The sequence below is a fragment of the Vidua macroura genome, chromosome 15 (genome assembly GCF_024509145.1).
Source record: "Vidua macroura isolate BioBank_ID:100142 chromosome 15, ASM2450914v1, whole genome shotgun sequence".
In the NCBI taxonomy this organism is placed as follows: Eukaryota; Metazoa; Chordata; class Aves; order Passeriformes; family Viduidae; genus Vidua; species Vidua macroura.
In genome coordinates this window covers 19,228,235-19,248,433 of record NC_071585.1, presented here as the reverse complement: position 1 = coordinate 19,248,433, position 20,199 = coordinate 19,228,235, and the positions used below count along the sequence as shown (strand labels likewise).

Sequence of the window (20,199 nt, the reverse complement as noted above, 5' to 3'; positions counted from 1 at the left end):
GCACGGGAATCCCTCCCAGTTCAAACACAGACAATAATGGAAGAGAAGTTGCTTCCCTCATTTTGAACTTCTTTTGTCTTAATAAACCCTAGTTTGGTGTGGATTTTTTTGGTTTTTTTGTTTGTTTGTTTGGTTGGTTTTTGTGGTTTTTGTTTTGGTTTGGTTTGGTTTTTTTTGGGGGGGGGGGGGTTGGGGGGGGGTTGGGTTTGTTTTGGGTTTTTTTGGTGTTTTTTTTTTTTTTTGTTTTTTTTTTTTTTTTTCCGGGGAGCAACGGGGAGGGATTGGCAAAACGAAATTTAAAAGGGAAAGGAGAAAAGTCCCCGCTATAAAGGCACACCCTCTCACCTGTTTGGCTGCTGTTTCCCAGCACAAAGGTTTATCCCTTGGCACCTCCTTTGAGCAACGTGCCAGGTATCCAAGTGATTCCCCAGACCCTGTCTGAAGCTCTCACCGTCCTTCCATGAGACAACCCCGGGAGCCCCTCCTAAACTCCTCTTCTCGAACAGCTCCATGCAAGAATGAGCTGAGGCAAACCCCCTAAAACAGCCGCCAGCAGGAGCCGGCCCCTCATCATCCTCACAGCTCACACCTGGGGCTGCTCTGAGCCCTCATCATCCTCACAGCTCACACCTGGCGCTGTTGTCACTCTCCAACAGCGCCTCTCCCTGTCCAGCACACAGCCCACTTCTCACAGACACACACCAAGCAGAAATCCACTAGGGGTGTTGGCTTTTCTTAGTCCGTCTGGTTAGACGATTAAAACACATACATGCATTGATGGTCATTGAGGGAAAGCTTTCCAGTGGAGAAAATAGTCATTTTGGAAGCACACTTCGATACACCTTCAGAAAAAGCAGAATCAGCACCAATGCCTAAAACCCCTGCTGAGGAACCCAGCCCTCCTTGGGACACCCAAAGCAGCAGACCTCGAAAAAGGAGGGGAAAAGTCAAGCTTGGAGTGGAAAAAGAGAACATAAGTACACCATCCTTTCAAAATGCCTGCACACATCAATAGTGGGAACCAGTCACATTTCTTCTTTCCTTGCTTTCTGTGATGACATAAATATGAAGTAAAAACACGTTAAACAAAAGGCAGAGCTAGGATTTTACAGGTCTTCATTTTGGCAGTCTGGATGACAAACGCCTCTTCCGGGACTGCAACACATTTTGGGGACTGGCAGAGAATGGAGGCAAAAGGTGCCAGAGCGCCCTTTCTATTCCCTTCAGCCCCTGCAGCTGTTCTGATGGTTTCAGGGCATTGCTTGGTTCATTCCTAGATCAAAACGTTATGGCATTATTTTCAAAACTACTACCCATCCCCAGTCAGTTTCCTACATTCCTGGATACAAATGAGTGGATAGAGAGAGGGTTTCTTTCCAAATGAATTTAACAATATATTCCTATTTTTACCAATACCTATAAAAGCGAAGCACTTGACAGGATTTAGTATTCTACACACACCCCCTCCCTGTGCATTTTGGGGCAGCTTTGGGTCCCTCTGGGGGACGGCACCCGGCATGACCCCCTTCATTCGCCACCCACCTGCTCCTCCACTGCAGTGTGCCTCCCTCTCCTAGGGACCTTGGGGTGCCCCAAATGACACCAGAGCCCCGAGTCTTCACCCCCTTTTCCTGACGCCCAAAGAACGCACAGAACGAGTCAAACTGCCCTGGACAGCAGCCCAGCACTTCCTTCCATCCCTTTCCACATGTACATCCCCCCCCCCCGCCCCCGAAAGGGACTCTGCCGCAACAAGAAAGGGGGGCAGCCGCCAGAAGGGTCGAAGCTCCTGCCCAGCCTCGCTGTCACGGGCGAGGGGCAGAGAGAGGGAGCGGCAGAGACGCGGCACGGACGGCACGGCACCGAGCGGGGGCCGCTCTCAGCGCGATGCCGGCAAAGCCGCAGGTCCGGCGGGGCCGGGCGGGGTTTGACCGGCACGGGGGGATCCGCCGAGAGCCTCCGGCCCCGTGCGGGGACTCCCGCAAGGGCCCAGGGGCGCCGGGCTCCGGCCCTCTGGGCTTTATTCTCCGGCGCCCCGAGCCCCGCGGCTGCGGGGAAAGAAGGAACGGGGCGACGGGAAGAGAGGAGGGACAGCAGGGCATGAGAAAGGGTAGGGAGGGAGGGAGGTCGGGCTGTGGAGGAAAGCGGGAGGGGAAGGGAAAGGCCGGGAGCGGGGAAGAGGGACGGTGGAGAGAGGAGGGAGAGAGGGGGAATAGAACGGAGCAGCGGGATAGGGACAGGATAGGAAGGAGTGAGGGGAGTGGGGGGTCGGGTTTGGGAGGAAGAGGAGGGGAGGGTCTGGGGAACGAAGAACAGGAATATGGGGAGGAGGAAGGAAGGGTAGCGGAGGGACGGGAGGGGAGGTCGAAAAGGGAGGGAAAGGGGTTGGCTTTGGGGACAGCAGGAAATGGGGGAAAGAGAGAAAGAAGGGGAATATGGAGAGGAGGAATGAGGGGTAGAGAGAGGTATGGATTTACTCCATCCTTTGATCCTGACCACAGCTCTCCAGCCCAAACACCAGTTCTCACAGACGCAATCTAAGCGGACAGCTACTACAGATGTTTGCTTTTAAAGTAAAATTTTTATTACATCTGGCTAAATGATCAAAATAAATACCATGCTACAGACTGCTGGGAGCAAGATTCATCCCTGAGAACCATCACACTTATATCCTCGAACATTTCAACTTCAGTGTGAATATTATAGGAACTTCCTGAATGCCATTCCTTAATACAGCAACAAGACAAAGTCCTCACCCACTCTGGATCTTCAAAAAGTAGAGTACAAGGTTTAAACAAGCCTTGTGGCTTGAGGGGCATCATCTGCCCCAAAAGCCCAACTCTGCATCCAAATGAAATGAATATCACAAACAGATCAATGAACACCAGACGCACGGGACACTGTCAGCTTGGCCCTGTAACTAGCTCAGCAATGGAAAAACGTGAGCCCGGAGGTCCCATGAGAAAGTCCAAAATGTACTGCAAGCTGTTTCTAGAAGGTGCCCAGGTCATTATTTAAAGGTGTGGCTCAATTAAGGAGCAATACCAATAAAACCCCCAGACAAAAGGCCTGGGGTTTTTTTTCTTTCAAAAAACTCAACTATCCAAGGCATGGTTCAGTAATTCAGGTAAGTTCAGCCTGCCACTTTCTGTTGAAAAAGGATCAACTAAGTCTACACTCCAAGATATAAAGAGCAGTTATATTTATTATGGAGGCGGAACACATGGTATCATTTTTTCCACTGAACCTTAGCCACAGGAGAAGCTTTTCTTCAGGAGCTGCAACGAATTTGGGTAGGTGAATGACATCAGAGAATCACTGTAAATTCAAAAGGCAGAAAAAGCTCTACCACTAAAGGCAAAAAGAAGGGAAAGGTTTCAGAAAACATCTCTGTGGTCTAATTAATAATTATTTCCAATTCTCCAGTGACAACAGGAAGCTGCAGCAATTAAGGCTGCACAGTCCATAGATGCAAGAGCTCAGCACACATCCAGAGAGGCAGTTCCAGCATCTAAAATAAAAAAAAAAAGAAGAAAAAGTTGATTTATTTTGTTTTAAAGTTATTTTAAGTTCATTTAAGAACAGGGAAAAGAAGAGAAACCACACAGACTTCCAATGCAATGTTCTAAAGCCAGCAAGAGATTTAGTCTTGTATATTGAATGTTTAAAATCACATGCATAATTACAGAACACTTTCCAGTTAAAAGCACATTTCAAAAGCCAACTCTGACAGTTTATCTGCAACTGCTATCAAATAACTATTTCATATCTATATCTATGTGTATATATATATATGTAAAAACATGATTTTCTGTAATTGGCATACAGGCAATTTTAAGCCTGATTTGCTTGACAGCTGCTTTTCTGCCAAGGGCATTCCCATCTTTTTTAAACCTAAATACAGTTTTGGAAAACTGATTTTTGTGAGAACTGGCTCATGTACTGATTATTCTTGGAGTTTCCCTCGACACCAACATCAGTGGGTAAACCCAATGTGTCCTTGAAGGGCTATAAGACCCCAGCTATGCAATCCCCAGTTCCCTCAGGATTGGTCTATTGAAGCTTTTCAGGGTTAATTTAGCAAACTTCAGGTTTTGGCAATTTCAGGATTAAAACAACAAGAAACCTGTGAAAAAATAAATTTAACTAAAGCTGGCTAAAAGCCATCCCTGCTGAGGACTCATTAAAAACGAAGCAGGACCGATTCAGCTTGCCAAGATCAGAGTTCTCTGCCCACCGAGGACACAGCAACCAGCAGGGACCTTTCTCCCACTCTCCAGCAGAGACCTCCTCTCTCCACATCCAGGGAACTGCAGCCACTCAGGGAACATCAACTTAGTCCTGGGTTGGCAACAGGAGAGGGACAAAGAATATTTTTAAGCCATTCCAACCTCAGTGCCGTCCAGTCCTGAGAGAAAGCACCTCCCATCATTCTTGGAATTTTCTTCCCTGTCTGTTCCAGCTTTGGAAGGCTTCTGTGGGAGCTGGAATTATCGGTGCAGTTCAGAAGCTGCACGTGGTACCTAAAGCATTCCCTCGGGAACATGGAACTTCCCTCGTGCGTTTCATTTCTTTATCCCAAATACTTTCCCCAGTTATCCACAATCTAGAAAGAAAAAACAGGGAAAAGAAGGAAGACCAATTAATTCTGACATAAGGAGTGTTGATTATCCCAACACACTTCCAGGTGAAAAAAAAATTCCACCACTCTAAAAAATCCACTTGATATTGTCTCAATTCAATAATCATTATTTAAATATTGTATTAAGAATCGTAACAACACAATGCTTGGAATTGTCAAAAACAGCTCCGCTTGGCAATTTCAAGGAATTTCACACCCAGGGAACTGAGTGGTCCCAGATTTGAACACCACATTTCATATAAATCTGATTTGGCTGCTAAGCTTTTCCAAAAGCTGTGGAGTCAAGGCTGGAAATCCTCACTGAAACTTTTCCACGTCACATCTGGTGGGAAAACCCCACTCTGAAGGCTTTGGCTTTATGAGATCGCACTTGATGTTACAGACACAGAATTCCTTTGGGATTTAGCACTTCCTGCACCTCCAAACACATTAAAAGAAAAAAGTGGAGAGTGCTGAGGCTCAATTATTCCCATTCTCTTCACATCTCTTTCCTCAGCTCCACAGGGATTTGTGCCTCCTCTGAAGGTCTAGAAAGGAATTTGGGAATCCCCTTCAGTTTCTTTGGTTTCCAGCTTTTTCTCTGAGGTGGCCCAAAAGGCAAAACAAGAAGAAAAAAAACCCAAAATGGCACAAAATCCCAGCTCTTCCCACCAAACTTTGGGAGAATCCACGGTGGTTCCAACACTGCTCCAATCCCTCCTTGAGCTGAGCTTCTGGGGTGCTCTGCCTAATCCACATCCAAGCCTGGATAGCCCAAAGCCTGCAGGAAAAGAGGAGGCAAGTGTAGGGGAGAGAGGGAAAAAAATGGAGTTTTGGGTTTTTCCTCTGGGCACAAGAAGACGGAAGGGCAGGATGAAGAGGTTTCATGAAAAAGAAGTCCCAAAGGCTGCTTAATTCCCAGCAGTTAGTGCTGCTGAGGTTGAATCCAAGAGGACAAATCCACTGGGATCAAACAGGAGAGGCTGACAGGATGGGTCATAACACAGACCTGCAAAGCTGGTCTTTCTTCTCTGGGGCCCTCCCAGAAATTCTCCATGTCTGGATGTACTCCCAGTCTCCCTGCTGGGGAGGATGGACTTCGATATCCCAGGTTACTGGTGAGGCTCAAATGATAAAGTTATGCAATTATCAAAGTGGCTTTTTTCTCAAAGAAATGGACATATTCTCTGAAACTGGGATGACCTATCCCATGGCTTTCTCCAGGAAGAGTCACAGTTGGATACGGTCTCCCATAGAAGATTCCATATGGGCTCGCCTTTTGCTTGGAGCTTGGCTGAATTTGTCAGCAATGCCAGGGAATGTAACCATTTGAGGGTTTTGGCAGATTTGGCTCATTTGCCCTTTTAGGCCTTGTTTCCGTCCCTCGACCTTCCCACTGGATTGCGGTCTCCAAGGAATATGTAAATCCCATTTGACTCCCGTTCTTTTGGACAATTTTTGCATGATTCCTGTACAAATTGAGGCCCCCTATTAGGATGCTTTTCCCTGCCATTCCCCAGCAGTTTCATCTGCCAGTCCATTACCTACATTAGTTGGGCTCTTCCCAGATTTCTCAGCTTCACAAGGCAGGAGTTGACTTGGCTTGGGAACTAAACACTCCCAAGGAATAGTCTGATAACGTCTTCACGTTTGACAGCTGATCCTTGTGCTGAAAGGATCCCTCTTTCTCCCCTTCAGGCAATTCCAAGGCTCAGTGCTCTCATCTGGGAACAGCTCCCAGTTTGGACCTTCTTATGGAGTATCCCTCCAGTCTTCCCTGCTGGGATCCTGCTCAGGAGTCCATGGGGTGCAAATGTAGCAATTAATTCTTCTCATCCCTGCCTGGTTCTAATTCCAAAGGATTTTGTGTCTGCCTTACCCGGCTGGAGTCTGCTTCCTGCTTCAGAAAAAGTAGCGTTTCCAGTTTCTGAACATTTGTCTTATTCAGACAGAAGAGCTTATAAAGCCCAACTTGCAAGAATACTGTGTGGTTTGATAATTCTAAAGAAACCTACATGCATTTATGTCCTGTTATATTCTATTTAAGCAAAACAACATTCTCTGGTAAATCAAGAAACATAAAACAAGGCATTCAGTTCTCTTCCAGCTCCTTTTACCCATTCTGGGTAGAGCCAGTTTTGTTATCTTCTGAAGCTGATTTCTCTTTTAAAAAAATCAAAATCAAAACAACAACAACAAAACCCAGTGCTTTTTTGTTATTATTTTTACATGTATTTTATAAACCCATCCACCTTGGGCAAAACCCACATTTGCTGTGCCAGCAAACTCCCATTATCGTAGCTTTGATGCAAGACCTGTGCAATGGGGAAATAAACAGTTACTATGATTCCCTCTCTTACCTCCATGACATCACATCCATCCAATGGATTCAAAATCCATTGCACCAGCTATTGGCTTACCAGCTCCAGGGGCACAAGACATGGACAATGCAGGATCCACATGGAAAAAGTCTGGATCACGATGCCAAGGAACTCCGAAAGACCGTTCAAGGACACCTCTGGTGACAGCTGGCAACACCTGTATTATGAAAGAGGAAGAAAGTCCAGTGATTAAAAAAAAGCACAAGCCTGATAATGGAGAACAGTTCTGGGGCAGACTGTTCACAGAAGGCAAAGGCTTTGTCACTGAGCACCACACCTGAAGTCAGGGATGCATAAGGGAGACAGAGTTAGGCTGTAGTGACATGCAACATGATCATTAGCAAAACGACTGCCTAAGATTATGACTTGTCAGACAAGCACAGATGATAAGAACAGACGAGGAGTTTGGGCAGACATTTTGGAAATGCTAGTTTAACTCTATTAGTCTTTATCTGCGTGGATACAAAGAGTTGGGGAAAAAAGGGAAAGTTTCTGGAAAGACTGTTTAGCACCTTAATACAAACAAACCATCCCAGTCAGGGAGGCCTTAGTCTTCAATTTCATGTTTTGGATAAGGTCTCCCTGACAGATTTTGTTTGTTGGATTTTGTTTGTTTGAGATTCTTTTCTATGCTCTCGCTACCAAACAGCGGACCAGAAATGCAAAGGAAAAAAAAAAAAAAAAAAAAAAAAAAAAAAGGTGCAAGGAAGAGGGATTCAGAATCATTAGGAACTAGAGAAATCTTCAAAAACAGAAGGACCCTATAGGAGGTATGTCCTTCATCAGAAGCCACACGCAATCAGGATACTGAAAATGACAATAAAAAAAAGAAAAAGGGGCAGGAGAGTTTAACCTAAGAACCACAGAAAAGCCAACAAGTGTTGAAAAGCACACAGTTTTGGTCATATACACAAACTTTTGTATTTTCCTAAGTATAAACAGCATTCATCAAAACACAAGAACACTTCAACATCCTTGCAAGAGCAACAAAATAAAGCTATCTGCTACAATGAGACATTTCAGCTTTATTTTTGAATAAAGTAGTAGTGTAGCTTGAAAAATAAAAATATTTTCTAGTAACAGAAAAACATTTAAAAGACATCATATCAGCAATCATGCTTTATTACCTACTAGAAAAGGCTAAGAACCAATCCAAAATAATTATTCTGACAAAGGGAAAGAACAAGATCCCTCAAAATGTGGAACTTATTATCAGATGCAGAAAAACAAGACACGATTGCAAACGGTCATATTAAAATACAATACAGCAAGCCAGAAATATGGCTTGGAGAAAACCACTTGCAGACAGGAAAAAAACTGGTGACTCCCTTCCCATCCACATCAGGGACTGTAAGGTCTATCGAAGAATTCATAAGGCAAGCAGATGGTCAAAACTTAAGGGGGGGCACCAGAAGTGACTGTCACACCCATTTTATTTCAGACAAACTTGGAAAAGTTTCTGTGCCATATATATTTCCTTTACAGGTGTTACAGACTATTTTAAACTGAAATGTCTGTAGAACAGATTACAGAAGGGATTAAGCCATCAAAACGCATAACAAGTCATTAGGCCATAAGGTATTCCCCTCAAATGCTCAACTTGAGGATGAAATAACAAGCATAGTATCTGTGGTGTTTTATCTCTGTACTAGGAGACTGGATGGTACCATACGTAACATGATTTTTTCATTAGGATTTTCAGAGAGTTCCAGGCTTATAAATCTTCTGTCCGCTCCAAGCATGCCAGTAGAAGTATACTAGTAGTACTAGCTAGAAGAATTTGCACGTACATGAGTAGTAAGCAGTAAATGTACATAAAACATCAGCACAGTTTTTGCAAAGGAAATTCATGCCTGACAAATCCTTTAGAACTATTTGGACTTATCAGTGAACATAGAAACATCACCTGAGGTACTGTATTTGGATTTCCAGAACCTGTTCAGTACAAACACTCAAAGACTTAATCTACACTGTGTGGGACAAGAGGAATAGCTCTCCCCTAGAGAAGCAATTCATTAAAAGGCTAAAAGAAACAGAATAAATGGCCAGTTCATAGATGAGTAAAAATTGCCACTCAGATTAGCCCTAGGAAACCATATTTACAGAGAATTTGAAAAACGCGGGTGAATAGCAAGGCAAGAGATTTCTAGCCATGTCTTCCCAAAGTAGTTAAAAAAAACGCCCCTATAGCATTGCTGTGGGGACTAACAATACTGTGGGAACAAACAGTAAAGGTGCCAATGCATTTCAGCGTGAATAACACAAAAAATAAAAAACAAAGACACAAAGGGGATGGATGTTCAAAGTTTGAACATTAAACGCTGAATACTGAACACTATACATTGCCATAACAGAGAACTGTTACGACCAAAACAGGATCTTGATAATTACTACGTTTAAAAGCTCATTGCTCAGAAGTCAGATAGAAGACTTGGAAATACTTGCGAAACAATAGGAAACATAGGAGGGGGGAAAAAAGTCACATTACAATTAATCCACATTGCTCCTCCATCTTGAATATGGTGCATAATGCAGATCTCTAACTCTCTTAAATGAGGTAACAGTATGACAAAAGGTACTAGAAGACATGCATGTATGAAATAAGATACAGATCAGCTGCTGTACAAAATAGACTCTGCTTCTTCAACCAGAAAGCAAATTGGCGAAAGCACAACAAAGTTCAGCAGTTATCATGGAAGTGGTATTATTCATAATTTTCTATAATATAAGTCTTAAGAGGTATCAAATGACGTTAGGAAGCACCAGGTTTAAACACACATCTCTCTCTTTCTTTATGCAGCACCTGGACATCGGAAAATTCACTTTTCCATCAGATATTGCAAATCCCAAAACCTCGTATAGCTTAAAAAAATCACTTGGACAATGATAGATGAAATGTGCAAAGACATGACCTCTGGCTCATGAAATTTATCAGCCACAGGTCACAATCACCAGAAAAATATTCCAGGGCTGTCTTGGACAATGGACCAGACACTGAACTCCTTTTGACTACGACAATTCCTTTAACAAACACCATCAGTGTTTCCTTGCTTATTAACTACTGTATTTTAATTTAGGCATGCTTTTTAAAAAAGAGCATGTCTTCATTTTATGACCCTAGAGATCTGTGGCACATTACAACTACAGTTAAAACACCTCAGGTGGCTTGTTTTGTGCACAAAAAACCTCCTCCTTAGGAAAGACATGAGATGCATGGATACCTTCTGCCATTAAATTCAATGCCTCACGGATGCGTTCCAAGTTCATTTGAATGCATCTGGAGCTTCACCTAATTCTCAAGCTTATTTCCACAAACAGAACTTAAGGTTCGCATCCGAAAGCTTTAACCACAAGTATCTTCAGAACAAAATGCTGCTGCTGTACATTCCCTTCAACTTTGTGTCCTATTTCCAACTTCAATTCACTGGCTAATTAGAGGAAGAAACCTTTTAGACAGTATTCTAAGATCCACTGTTGACGTTTTGTTCAAAGAAATTGGTAATAAGATTCACTCAATCGAGCCTGTCCCTTCATTTCCTTATGGTCAAGTGTTCTTTCAAGTATTCTAAAGAAAAATATAGTCAAAAGCATGAAAAATGGTAAAACTAAACTCATTCACTCCATAGCTTAATCACACTTCTTTGACTAATGTTTAGATTTTGCTAAGGTGTGCTTAAAAGTATTTCAAGGCAGTCGTGACTAGAATTCTTGTAAATGCAGGCAAATCTAGGCACCTAGGTCCAGCTCACACACTATGCGCACAGAATGTCCACATGTCAGAATGCACCAGGCAGTTCAGTGACTCACTACATAGCTGGGCACATTCTGGTAGATAACCTGAGAGCTACACACACTGGTGCAGCCAAACAAGTGCAGCAATTAGGATAAGCATATTTTAGATATTCATTATATAACATGTTTTCATGAGCTTCTAAAACCATCCCCAACTGCCCTGGTCAGATTGAAAAACAGCCATGGACATAAAAAGTAACGCCCAGCCTGTTTTAAAGTTTTAACTGCATCTTACCAAAACGATGAAAGCATTCTGTGCCTTTTAACGATCAAATTGAAACTCTTTCTCCCCATCTCTCCAACTCCGATGTTCGCAGATCTCTTACTGATCAACAGTTGTATTGCTACAGGAGAAGCCTACTATCACAGTAGCTGGGATAAGAGAAGTCATGTCATATTACCCAGGTCAGCCTAAGAGAGGACACAAATAGCAGACCTTTCAACTATCAACATTTACTGGTAGTATTATTGTGTAACACCATTCGTGTTCAGAGATATAAAAATGGGCTATGAAAAGCTCACAAAAGAAAAGGATAAGGCTATATGCTTGTTTAAAAAAAAAAAAAAAAGGACCAAAAAGCATACTTTGATAATGCTTTTTGTATTTATGGAAGTAAAATATACACATTGAAAATACTTCTGTGTAATCACCATGTTTTTTATGACAGTGTTGAAAAATTATCACAAATTGAAGCCTGGAAAGTGCTAGAGATCATGTATAAGCATCAGCCTCAGCTATTTAGAAGAGTTTCATTCAAGACCAGAAATCATTAGGCTATCAGTCAAGGCTGATATTTGATTACAGCAGAAAAGCTTAACTATTTTTAAAGTTCCTGTTCTTTAGCTACATCTCACATTTCATCCTAGAGTCTTTGTGCACTTTAAAACATGCAATCTCTTTTCTAGGTTTAACTAGTACTTATTAAGGCTACATTAAGGTAATGTACAAAGGTAAAAACATGGGATGTTTAGTTCAACAATCACACCACCAAGCCCTCTTCATCAATTTATTATCTATACTCAAAACTCTTCAGGATTCTGAAGTCTACTGGGCAACAAATAGAAAACATTTGAAATAAATAGTCACTTATACCAAAAAGTCACCAAATATGCTCGCCCTAGTTAACAGTGCAGTTTGCTTTAGAAGGGGTCAGTCCTAGTTAATAGTTTGGTTTAGAATGGGTCAAAGACACTCTTCATGAGCCAGCCTTCAGCCACTGCACTCAGCTTTAGTCCAACCTGACAGCGCTGAGCACCTACTTGGGGACAGCCCTTCTAAGAGCATCTGCCACAGCTCAGATCACCTTCAGTCTGCCAGCTACCAGTTTAGAGTCTACAAAGTTATTTTTCTTGGGGCTACCTGAGGTCTTGTTCAGATGCACAAAGTCCGGACATGTACGAGTGAAAACCCTAAAGGAAAGAAAGGCCCACGACCACATACCTCTTCACTACAAAGTCTCTGCCTACAGCTCTCTTTTCTCCGTGTTGTCTCATCTCTCCAGTCAGGGCCCACGAGCTGCTTGGTAAGAGCAGTTCAGAATCACAGCAGAAATATCTGTAACAGTTCATTTTACCAGCTTTACAGGAAGTCTCCAGTGGCATTTCTAGAAAACAAAAGGACACAACGCAATAGGCCACATAGCGTACCATACCAGATACTGGGTTCCGAGTACGCTCGAACTAATTTTCAGCTCCTTATTTCTAAGGGAAAAGAAAACCGAACAATCATTTTTCTTTAGTGCAATTAAAGTGCAAACCAGTCACGTAGTCGAGGACTATCCACACTTCCCCACGTAAACAGTCACTTACGGAAAGGGTCTGTAGAGCAAAAGCCTGGGTGGACAAGGTCACTGGCCTCTGCAGCAGTATCCTCCTATTTCAGAGGCTTGTATGAAGAGCGACTCAGTCCCTGTTAACGAAATTCCTTAGACGGTATCCTCCTATTTCAGAGGCGTGTATGAAGAGCTTAGACGGTATCCTCCTATTTCAGAGGCGTGTATGAAGAGCGACTCAGTCCCTGTTAACGAAAACGACCAGTAACCAGCAGCGAGGAAGCGCTGATGGTCCAGCGGCCTTTATGAGCCCCACGGAGAGCCGTGGCCCGCCGCTCGGCCCACTGCGGAGCGGAGTCCCGCTGCCCGGAGGCGCGTGACCCACGACCGGCGCGCGCCTCCCGAGGGGAGGGGGCGCAGGGCAGCGGTGGGGGGAAGGGGGAGCGCGCTGCGGCATCACGGCGGCTGCGCGGGGCAGCCCCGGAACGCCTGAGCAGGAAACTCCTTTTTTGGGCCTCGGAAGCACCATAAAAGGCGTGGAGGAACTGCCAAATATGGTCGGTGCGGTTCCGGAAAGGGCAACGGGGGGACAGTGCTTCTGTTCAGCCGGGACCGCCCCCGGCGCGCTCCCGGCGCTGGCGCGGCGCCGCGAGCGCTGGAGCCCGGCGGGGGGGGGGGGGGGGGTCTTCTCCGAGCCAAGCCTGTCGCTAGCGGTCAGATCTGAACTGGGCTTTAAATCACAAACAGCTGAGGTCTAGTTCCGAGCAAATGGGTCTTCTGCGCCTAAATACAAAAGCGAGAGGTTTTCGCTTCCTTCCTCGCCGCTGCACTTCCTAGAGGGGGAGGGTTTTCCCGGCCAGTGACAGCACCCGCTGTTTCCTTGGGAACAAACTCCTTGGAACCGACTCATCCTACTAATTGGACTAGAAGCAAACTTTTTAAGAATCAGAAATCCTGTCTTTAGGCCAACAGCAAATGAAAGATCTTGCAGAAAATATATGGGCAATGCTTTCTCATAACACATTTTTCTTCCCTGAAATGTGTTTTTGTTTTATGGGACAAAAGTGGATGCAGAAGACCCATGCATTTATTTCCTTTATGATATGCTAGCAAGGGTGCACTGGCCTTCATTCCTGTATAGCCAAGCATTACTGCCTGACTTGGACCACTTTTCACGCAATGCACAAAAGAGAACCTATCTTCTTTTTTCCTCTTTAGGCATGGAAATTACTTATTTCAAAATGCTCTGGAGAACCTGGGGCACCCTCAGGCTCATCAAGCATTGCTTGAGAGCCTACATAGTTGGTTTTTAGCACAATCAAAATTCTAGAAGGCTAGACCAGGAGTTAACAGAGATGAGCTTGAAAAGACATCCACATCTACTTGTTTTTTTTTGTTTGTTTGTTTGGTTTGGTTTGGGTTTTTTTTGTTTTGTTTTGTGTTTTTTTTTTTTTTTTTTTTTTTTTTTTTTTTTTTTTTTTGGTTTTGTTTTGTTTTGTTTTGTTTTGAGGAGGAGAAGTGGAGAGGAGGGTGTGCTGATCTTTTCTGTGGTATCCAGTGACAGAACACAACACACGGGAGTATCTCAAAGCTGCATTAGGAGATGTTCAGACTTCACATTAGGAAACATTTCTTTACTGAGGGGGAACAGGGTTTCTAAAGAGGTGTGCAGTGCCTCAAGACTATCAGTATTGAAGAGAAATTTGTACATTGTAATATATGTATCCATAATAGCAGTTGGACTAGATGTCCATTGTAGGCCTTAGGTCCCTTTCAACTTAGCTATTCTATTCTATACATCTGAACAGAGCAGTACTCACAGATCAGAATAACTTGACTCCAAATGTTATTTTGTTCTTGACTTTGGGAAGTGGATGTAGGCAAAAATTTTATCATTACCTGTACACAATGTTATTTGCCTTCTTCTTTGAAGCATCCCATTTGGAGACGCTTCGTTGTCTTGTCTCCCATCAGGGGAATTCTGACTTCTGACATGCCTTATATGCTCAGGTAGTCTGAAGCCACATATTCAACTTGCCAGTCAACCTGTCTTGAACAGAGGCCAGAGCCCCTTGGGTTGAAAAGAGTTATCACATTTTTCTGAAAAAGCCCAGCAGGGCCAGCTGCAAGGTCCATGTTAGCAGCTTGCAGAAATACATCCAGCACTGCAGGCACAGGCCAGCATAGGGACAAAGCTGCACAGGCCTCTCCCCACAGCTCTGTCCACAGGGACAGCTTGTCCCTGTCCTCTGAGAACAGTCCTGCCTGATTGATGACAGACTGGCATTTACCAACTGGTAAGATCTTAGCTTTCTTTCAGAATTGATGTCATTTGCCAGAGGTGGTCTTCATACCTGAGGAGAAGGACTAGAATTGGGACTTCCTAGCCAGTACAGTCAATTTTGGTAAGCAGTAGGGCACGCTGTGTCTGGCAGAGGTTGCTAGGCAGTTTACACTGTGCTAGGTATATTCATCGAGTCCTGTTTCTGCCAGCTAGTCACAACCTTAAACATAAGTATCTTGTAGAGAGCCTACCCAAAAGGAGAAACATCAGAACCCTCTTCTGTACCTGCACCACCAGCTCTCACAGATCCAATTTCCTCTGAATTCAGTCTGCGGTGGTCACATAACCCCTGAAATGTATTTCAAGCCACCAGGGAAGGAAGTGTTTTCTCCTATAAATACTGAAACACCTGTAATAAAGGGTATCAGGCCCACACAGTCATATGCCCTATGTTGTGTCAAGGAGGAACTTATGGCAGCCCTCAGCTGACCAGGGCTATCTTCTGTCAGCCAGCCCTTATGACTGAGCTTACTGTATTTCCAGCCTAGAAACTGCTCTATTATTTTGACATCTAGTAAAATTTCTGACTACCTATGAACACAGCTGAGATTCTAATTTTCTAACTTCAATTTCAGCACTGTAAGAATTGTTTGTCTGACTAAGTTTAGTTCTGGAGAAGCCAGAAGACAGTAATTGTGGCTACTTCAAAAGAGGTGGTGATGCACCTAATACAAGAATATCAGTCTGCTATCCATGCTTTTTGCAAGCAACCGATTGCAAAAAGATTGATTTAATCTCCTTTCTTTAAACAGGTATTTTTTTCCAGGAGACAAGTGGTTATGTGTTGGCTTTGAAGCAACTAAAGGAATCGGTTTCAAGGAAAGTGTAAGTCTGCACAATTTGATGTTTTATTTATTTTTTTTTCTGAAAGGTACTGTACACCAAATATCCCAATGGCAGGAAAGCGCATTCAATGTGTTTAGAAGCCAAACAGTCACTTTCATTTTAACAAACACAATTACAAAGTAAAAATAAACCACAGAATAATGAACTGCATGTTCATAACATACAAAAATTGCTGCCTACTCAGTAGGTAACTACAACATTCCAACTCCTGAATATATATATATATATATATATATATATATATATATATATATATATATATATATAAGAATTTACATTTTTGTAACAAAAATAGACTTTGAGAGGTGGAAGGGGAGAGGGTGTGGGAATTTTTTTGTTGTTTGTTTGGTTTTTTCTGATTGTTTGCTTTTGGGTTTTTTGTTTTATTTGGGGTGTTTTTTTTTTTTTTTTCTTACATTCCATCCCCAGGCCCTTTCTCTTGCTCCTCTCCCCACCCACCACCCATTCCCTGCTCTTCCTTACATTCTTTGAGTAACATCCCTTCTACTTTAAGGCAAGATGCAAAGCATCCACTCACACAAACGCATGACGTCAGCAAGGCTTCACAAAAAGGCACCAAGACTTGTAACTTTTAAAACAAAACTTCTGCCACATGTGAGTGTCTCATCAGGTGATAATTACATAGCATCACTCCAACATGCTCAAATACAGTAAGTGCTGTTCCCAAAGAAGTTTGAAACGCATTATAGCATTGTCACTGAAATAGAATTAACACTTACAAAATATGGCCCTGCAAACTCCAAATTATACAATATGAATAGGCAAAGATTTTTTTCCACATCAATAGTACCTAAAGGAAAGCAAAACCATGGCACATGTACAATTTACATCAGCTAGATACTTAATCAAAAGTCCTTTCTTCCTAATAAAAGACTATTTTTTACGGGGAAAATTATATTGAACTTATACCCACAGTCCATGCAAATTAAGTCATTCAACAGAGATGGAAAACTTAAGCAGCAGTTGATTCAGGCAGCTGAAGTTTAAACTAAATAGCCTTGCAACGTATGGTGTTGTGGGAGTAATTGGAGACTCCATGTCTGATAATACAAATGGAAAAGGTGAATTCTCCTGTTCCAGAAGATCTCAGATCTTCTGGATCAGCAGATCTCAATTGTCCTTGGAGAAAAGGCTGAGTTCATGTCTGAAAGTGCTGAGGTTACCTGTGAGCTGAAATTGTTGGTGACTCCTGGAGATGAGAAGGAAGTGGCCACTTGGGTCTGAAAAGTGGCGGTGCCAGAGGGGTAAGTGGTTGCTATAGAAGGGGATGGGAATGTGGTGTGCGCAGGGGAGGGATAGGAAGAGGGAGCAGGAGAAGAATACGCTGTGCGCACTGGGGAGGGATAAGTGGTGGCGATGGAGGAAGGGTAGGATGTAGTCACAGAGGATGAATAGGCAGGAACTGGGGAAGCAGTTGAGGCTGGAGCTGCCTTTTCCACTTTCTTGTCCTTCTGCCTAAGGTGGATTTTAGTGTGCCTCTTCCTCTCATCACTTCTGGCAAACTTTCTGCCACAAATGTCACAAGCAAATGGCTTCTCTCCTGTGTGTGTGCGGATGTGCGTAGTCAAGTGGTCACTCCTGCTGAAATTCCGCATGCAAATGCGGCACTGGAAAGGTTTCTGTCCCGTGTGGATGCGTATGTGCCGCGTTAGCTCATCAGATCGTGAAAACCTCCGGTCACAGGACTCCACTGGGCAGGCATAGGGACGCTCATGAGGAGGTGTCTTGCTGGGACGGTTTGGGTATTTCCTCATCCTGCTGGGCTTGATCAGCTGGGACTGATAATTAGCATTGAGGGTCTTCAGCTCTTGGGAGCCAGTCTGTGTAGCAAATGCTTTAATAGTGGACAGTGGTGTGAGGGAAGGCTGCTGTGCTCTGGTCTCAAGAGCTGGAAAGGGCTTCTGATCAGCTGGAACAAGACTGAGCTCACCCTGTTGCTGAGGGAACAAGTAATCCGGGATCATTGGCACCTGGAAGTTGGTTTTAGCAGTCGGATAAGCTGGAGGTGGATACTGGATGGGGGCTCCAGAGGGGTTGGAAAAAGACTGGGTCTGGGATTCAGGAAAAATGTCAGAGCTGGAATTGGGAAATGTTGGTGCAGCTGAATAAATTGGATTGTTCTCGCTGGCTTGGACAGAACAGCTCAGTGGGGAGCTCTGCGAGGAGGAGGATGGCGATGATGAAGTAGGCGTAGATGTGGGAGGTGCATTAGCCATGCCCACCAGTCCACTGACGAGGCTGAAGAGGGGCTCTGGCCATAGGGGGTTGCTGTTGTTGGGGGCTGGCTCTAAGGAGAAGCGCCCCGTGTAGGTTATCGGTGGCAGTCTCGTCGTTTGGTTGGGATAGCTGGTTTCTGGCAGGGTTTTCTCGTTGTTCAGGGAGATTTCGGGAAAAGTGTCTGCAAAGAGAGGAATAGCGATTAATTCCAGCAGCCACTGCAGCTGCTGCCGGTGCTTCACGAGCCATCCCTCTCACAGCGCAGCCCCAGATTCTGGTTAATTACTAATTGAGCGTAACATATTGCAGCGTCGCTGGCAGGTCTCCAGCCGCAGCTAGTCCGGAGCCGCTGACGCACACAGGAGAATCCCCCCGCGCGGCCGCCGGGACAGAGGCGACGCTGCAGCGCGGAATTCCCGCAGGCGTCGCTGCCCCCGCTGCAGACCGGGACTCCCCGCCCGCCTGGGCGAGGTCAGCGCGCTTACCTGCCCCGAGGTGTTCGAAGTGCTGCTCTCCGGGCTCCCCGGCGGCGCCGAAGCCCGCACTCTCGGGTGCCCCGGGCGGGGCAAGGAACTGCGGGCCCCCGCCGCTGAGCAGCATCATCTCCTCCAGCTTGGGATAGTGAGTGTCCATGGCAGGGGGCGAATGCGGGAAGGCGCCAAAGGGATCGGAGATCTGCAGCGGGGGTAGGAGCTGCATCTCTGCCTTGGCCGCGGCCATGAGGGCGCCGGGCTCCGACTCTGACGGGTGATGGCGCTGCCGCCGCGGGGCCGCGGTCGGGCCGGCTGCGGCAAGGCGGCCGTCGCCTGCTTTGCGCCCTGCGCCGCTGTCGCCCCGGCGCTGCCCGCTGAAAGCGCTCGGCTCCCCGCCCGCCCGCCCGGGCTCCCCCCGGCTGTGCCTGCTGGAAGCGCTCAGTTCCCCGCCCGCTCCGGCACCGCCTCTATATATCGGATCTCACCGGCCGCAGCCCGCCCCAGGCCTGACGTACATGGCCATATATGGAAAGCAGGAAGCCCTTATATGGATGCGGGCCGGAGGACCCCTCCTGGCGTCAGAGCCTGGCACCGGGGAAAGCCGGGCCGGGGGACCCCACCCGCCCCGGGCTGAGGGCCCCACGCCCGCTGCAGGTCTGACCCCCGCCATGGGCAGCGCCGCCGCAGCGCTGCCGCAGCATCGCCGGTCCCGGGAGACGGGGTCCCCGGCCCCCGCCGACACTGGCCAGCCCGCCGGAAGCCCCCACCGTACTTTCCATATTAGGAAACAACCTTATAAGTCTCGATTCCGGCGGAGGCTTCCCGCTCCTTATTTGGCGATTCCGGCCCCGGGTTGTTGGGGGGGGGGGGCGCAGAGCCCGTCTGCAGACGGGCGCGCGCCCGCCCCCTGGCAACAGGAGCGCGCGGAAGCCCCGGGCCGCGGAAGGTCGAGGCTACTGCCCGGGCGGGTGGCACAGGAGCCTCGGGGCGCACCCGACAGAGCCCGGCATCGCCGCCGTGTTTTCGCGGGCAGAGCTCCCCCTCGCCCCCACCGTGTTTGCTCAGCTCACACTACTCGCCTCCGCTCCGTCTCCGCGCAGGAGCCACGGCTCACGGCGGCTCCCGCGGCAGCCTCGATGTGGAGTTTTCTGGGTGCTGGCAGCGCGCCCAAGGCAGGAGCTGCCCGCTCCCGGAAAAGAGGAATCTCCGGGATTCCAGCGGCCTGCCGGGATCGCCCTGCTCCGCCCGCTCCCGACGAGAGCGGCGGAGGTCTGCCCGTAGCGCCAGACCGGAACAGACCCCGGCTCTGTGCGCCTCCTTCACGTAGCCGAGAACAGGGCATTGATAAACAAGAGAGTCCCAGGTACTACATGGCCGCAGCCACCACTGACTTCAGCGCGACGAAAAGTGACAGCACTCGGGACTCTGCTCTCGCGGCTTTAGGATTGTCCCCTGACGCGGCCTACAGCTCTTTCCTGCCCTCCCTGCAAAGCGGTGGCTGCGCCCTGCACTGGCTCCGCATGGAACCCTCGGCCGTCTGCTCCACGCAACACGCACGCCGAGGAGCCGCGGAAGAGCGCTGCCCGGGCCGGGGGAGCCTCCCGCGCTATAAATAGTCGCTCGCCGCGGCCGCCGCCCCGCCCCGCCCGGGCAGCCCCGCTGCCGGCGCGCGGGGCTCCCCTGGCGCGGGGCCAGGCGGCTCCGGCGACGCAGTGCGGCCGCCGTGCGCGTG

The 20,199-nt window shown here is 46.6% G+C and overlaps 1 protein-coding gene across 1 annotated transcript; it reads right to left on the bottom strand.

Annotated features, from left to right (window-relative positions):
• Positions 1–15,734: 15,734 nt before the first annotated feature.
• Positions 15,735–18,848, bottom strand: EGR1 (early growth response 1). The gene is made up of 2 exons (XM_053990697.1): positions 18,480–18,848; positions 15,735–18,175 (listed from the first exon to the last, which is right to left on the bottom strand). The coding sequence occupies exons 1-2, from the start codon at positions 18,712–18,714 to the stop codon at positions 16,878–16,880; spliced, it is 1,533 nt and encodes a 510-aa protein (XP_053846672.1). The 5' UTR covers positions 18,715–18,848; the 3' UTR covers positions 15,735–16,877.
• Between the last annotated feature and the right edge of the window lie 1,351 nt (positions 18,849–20,199).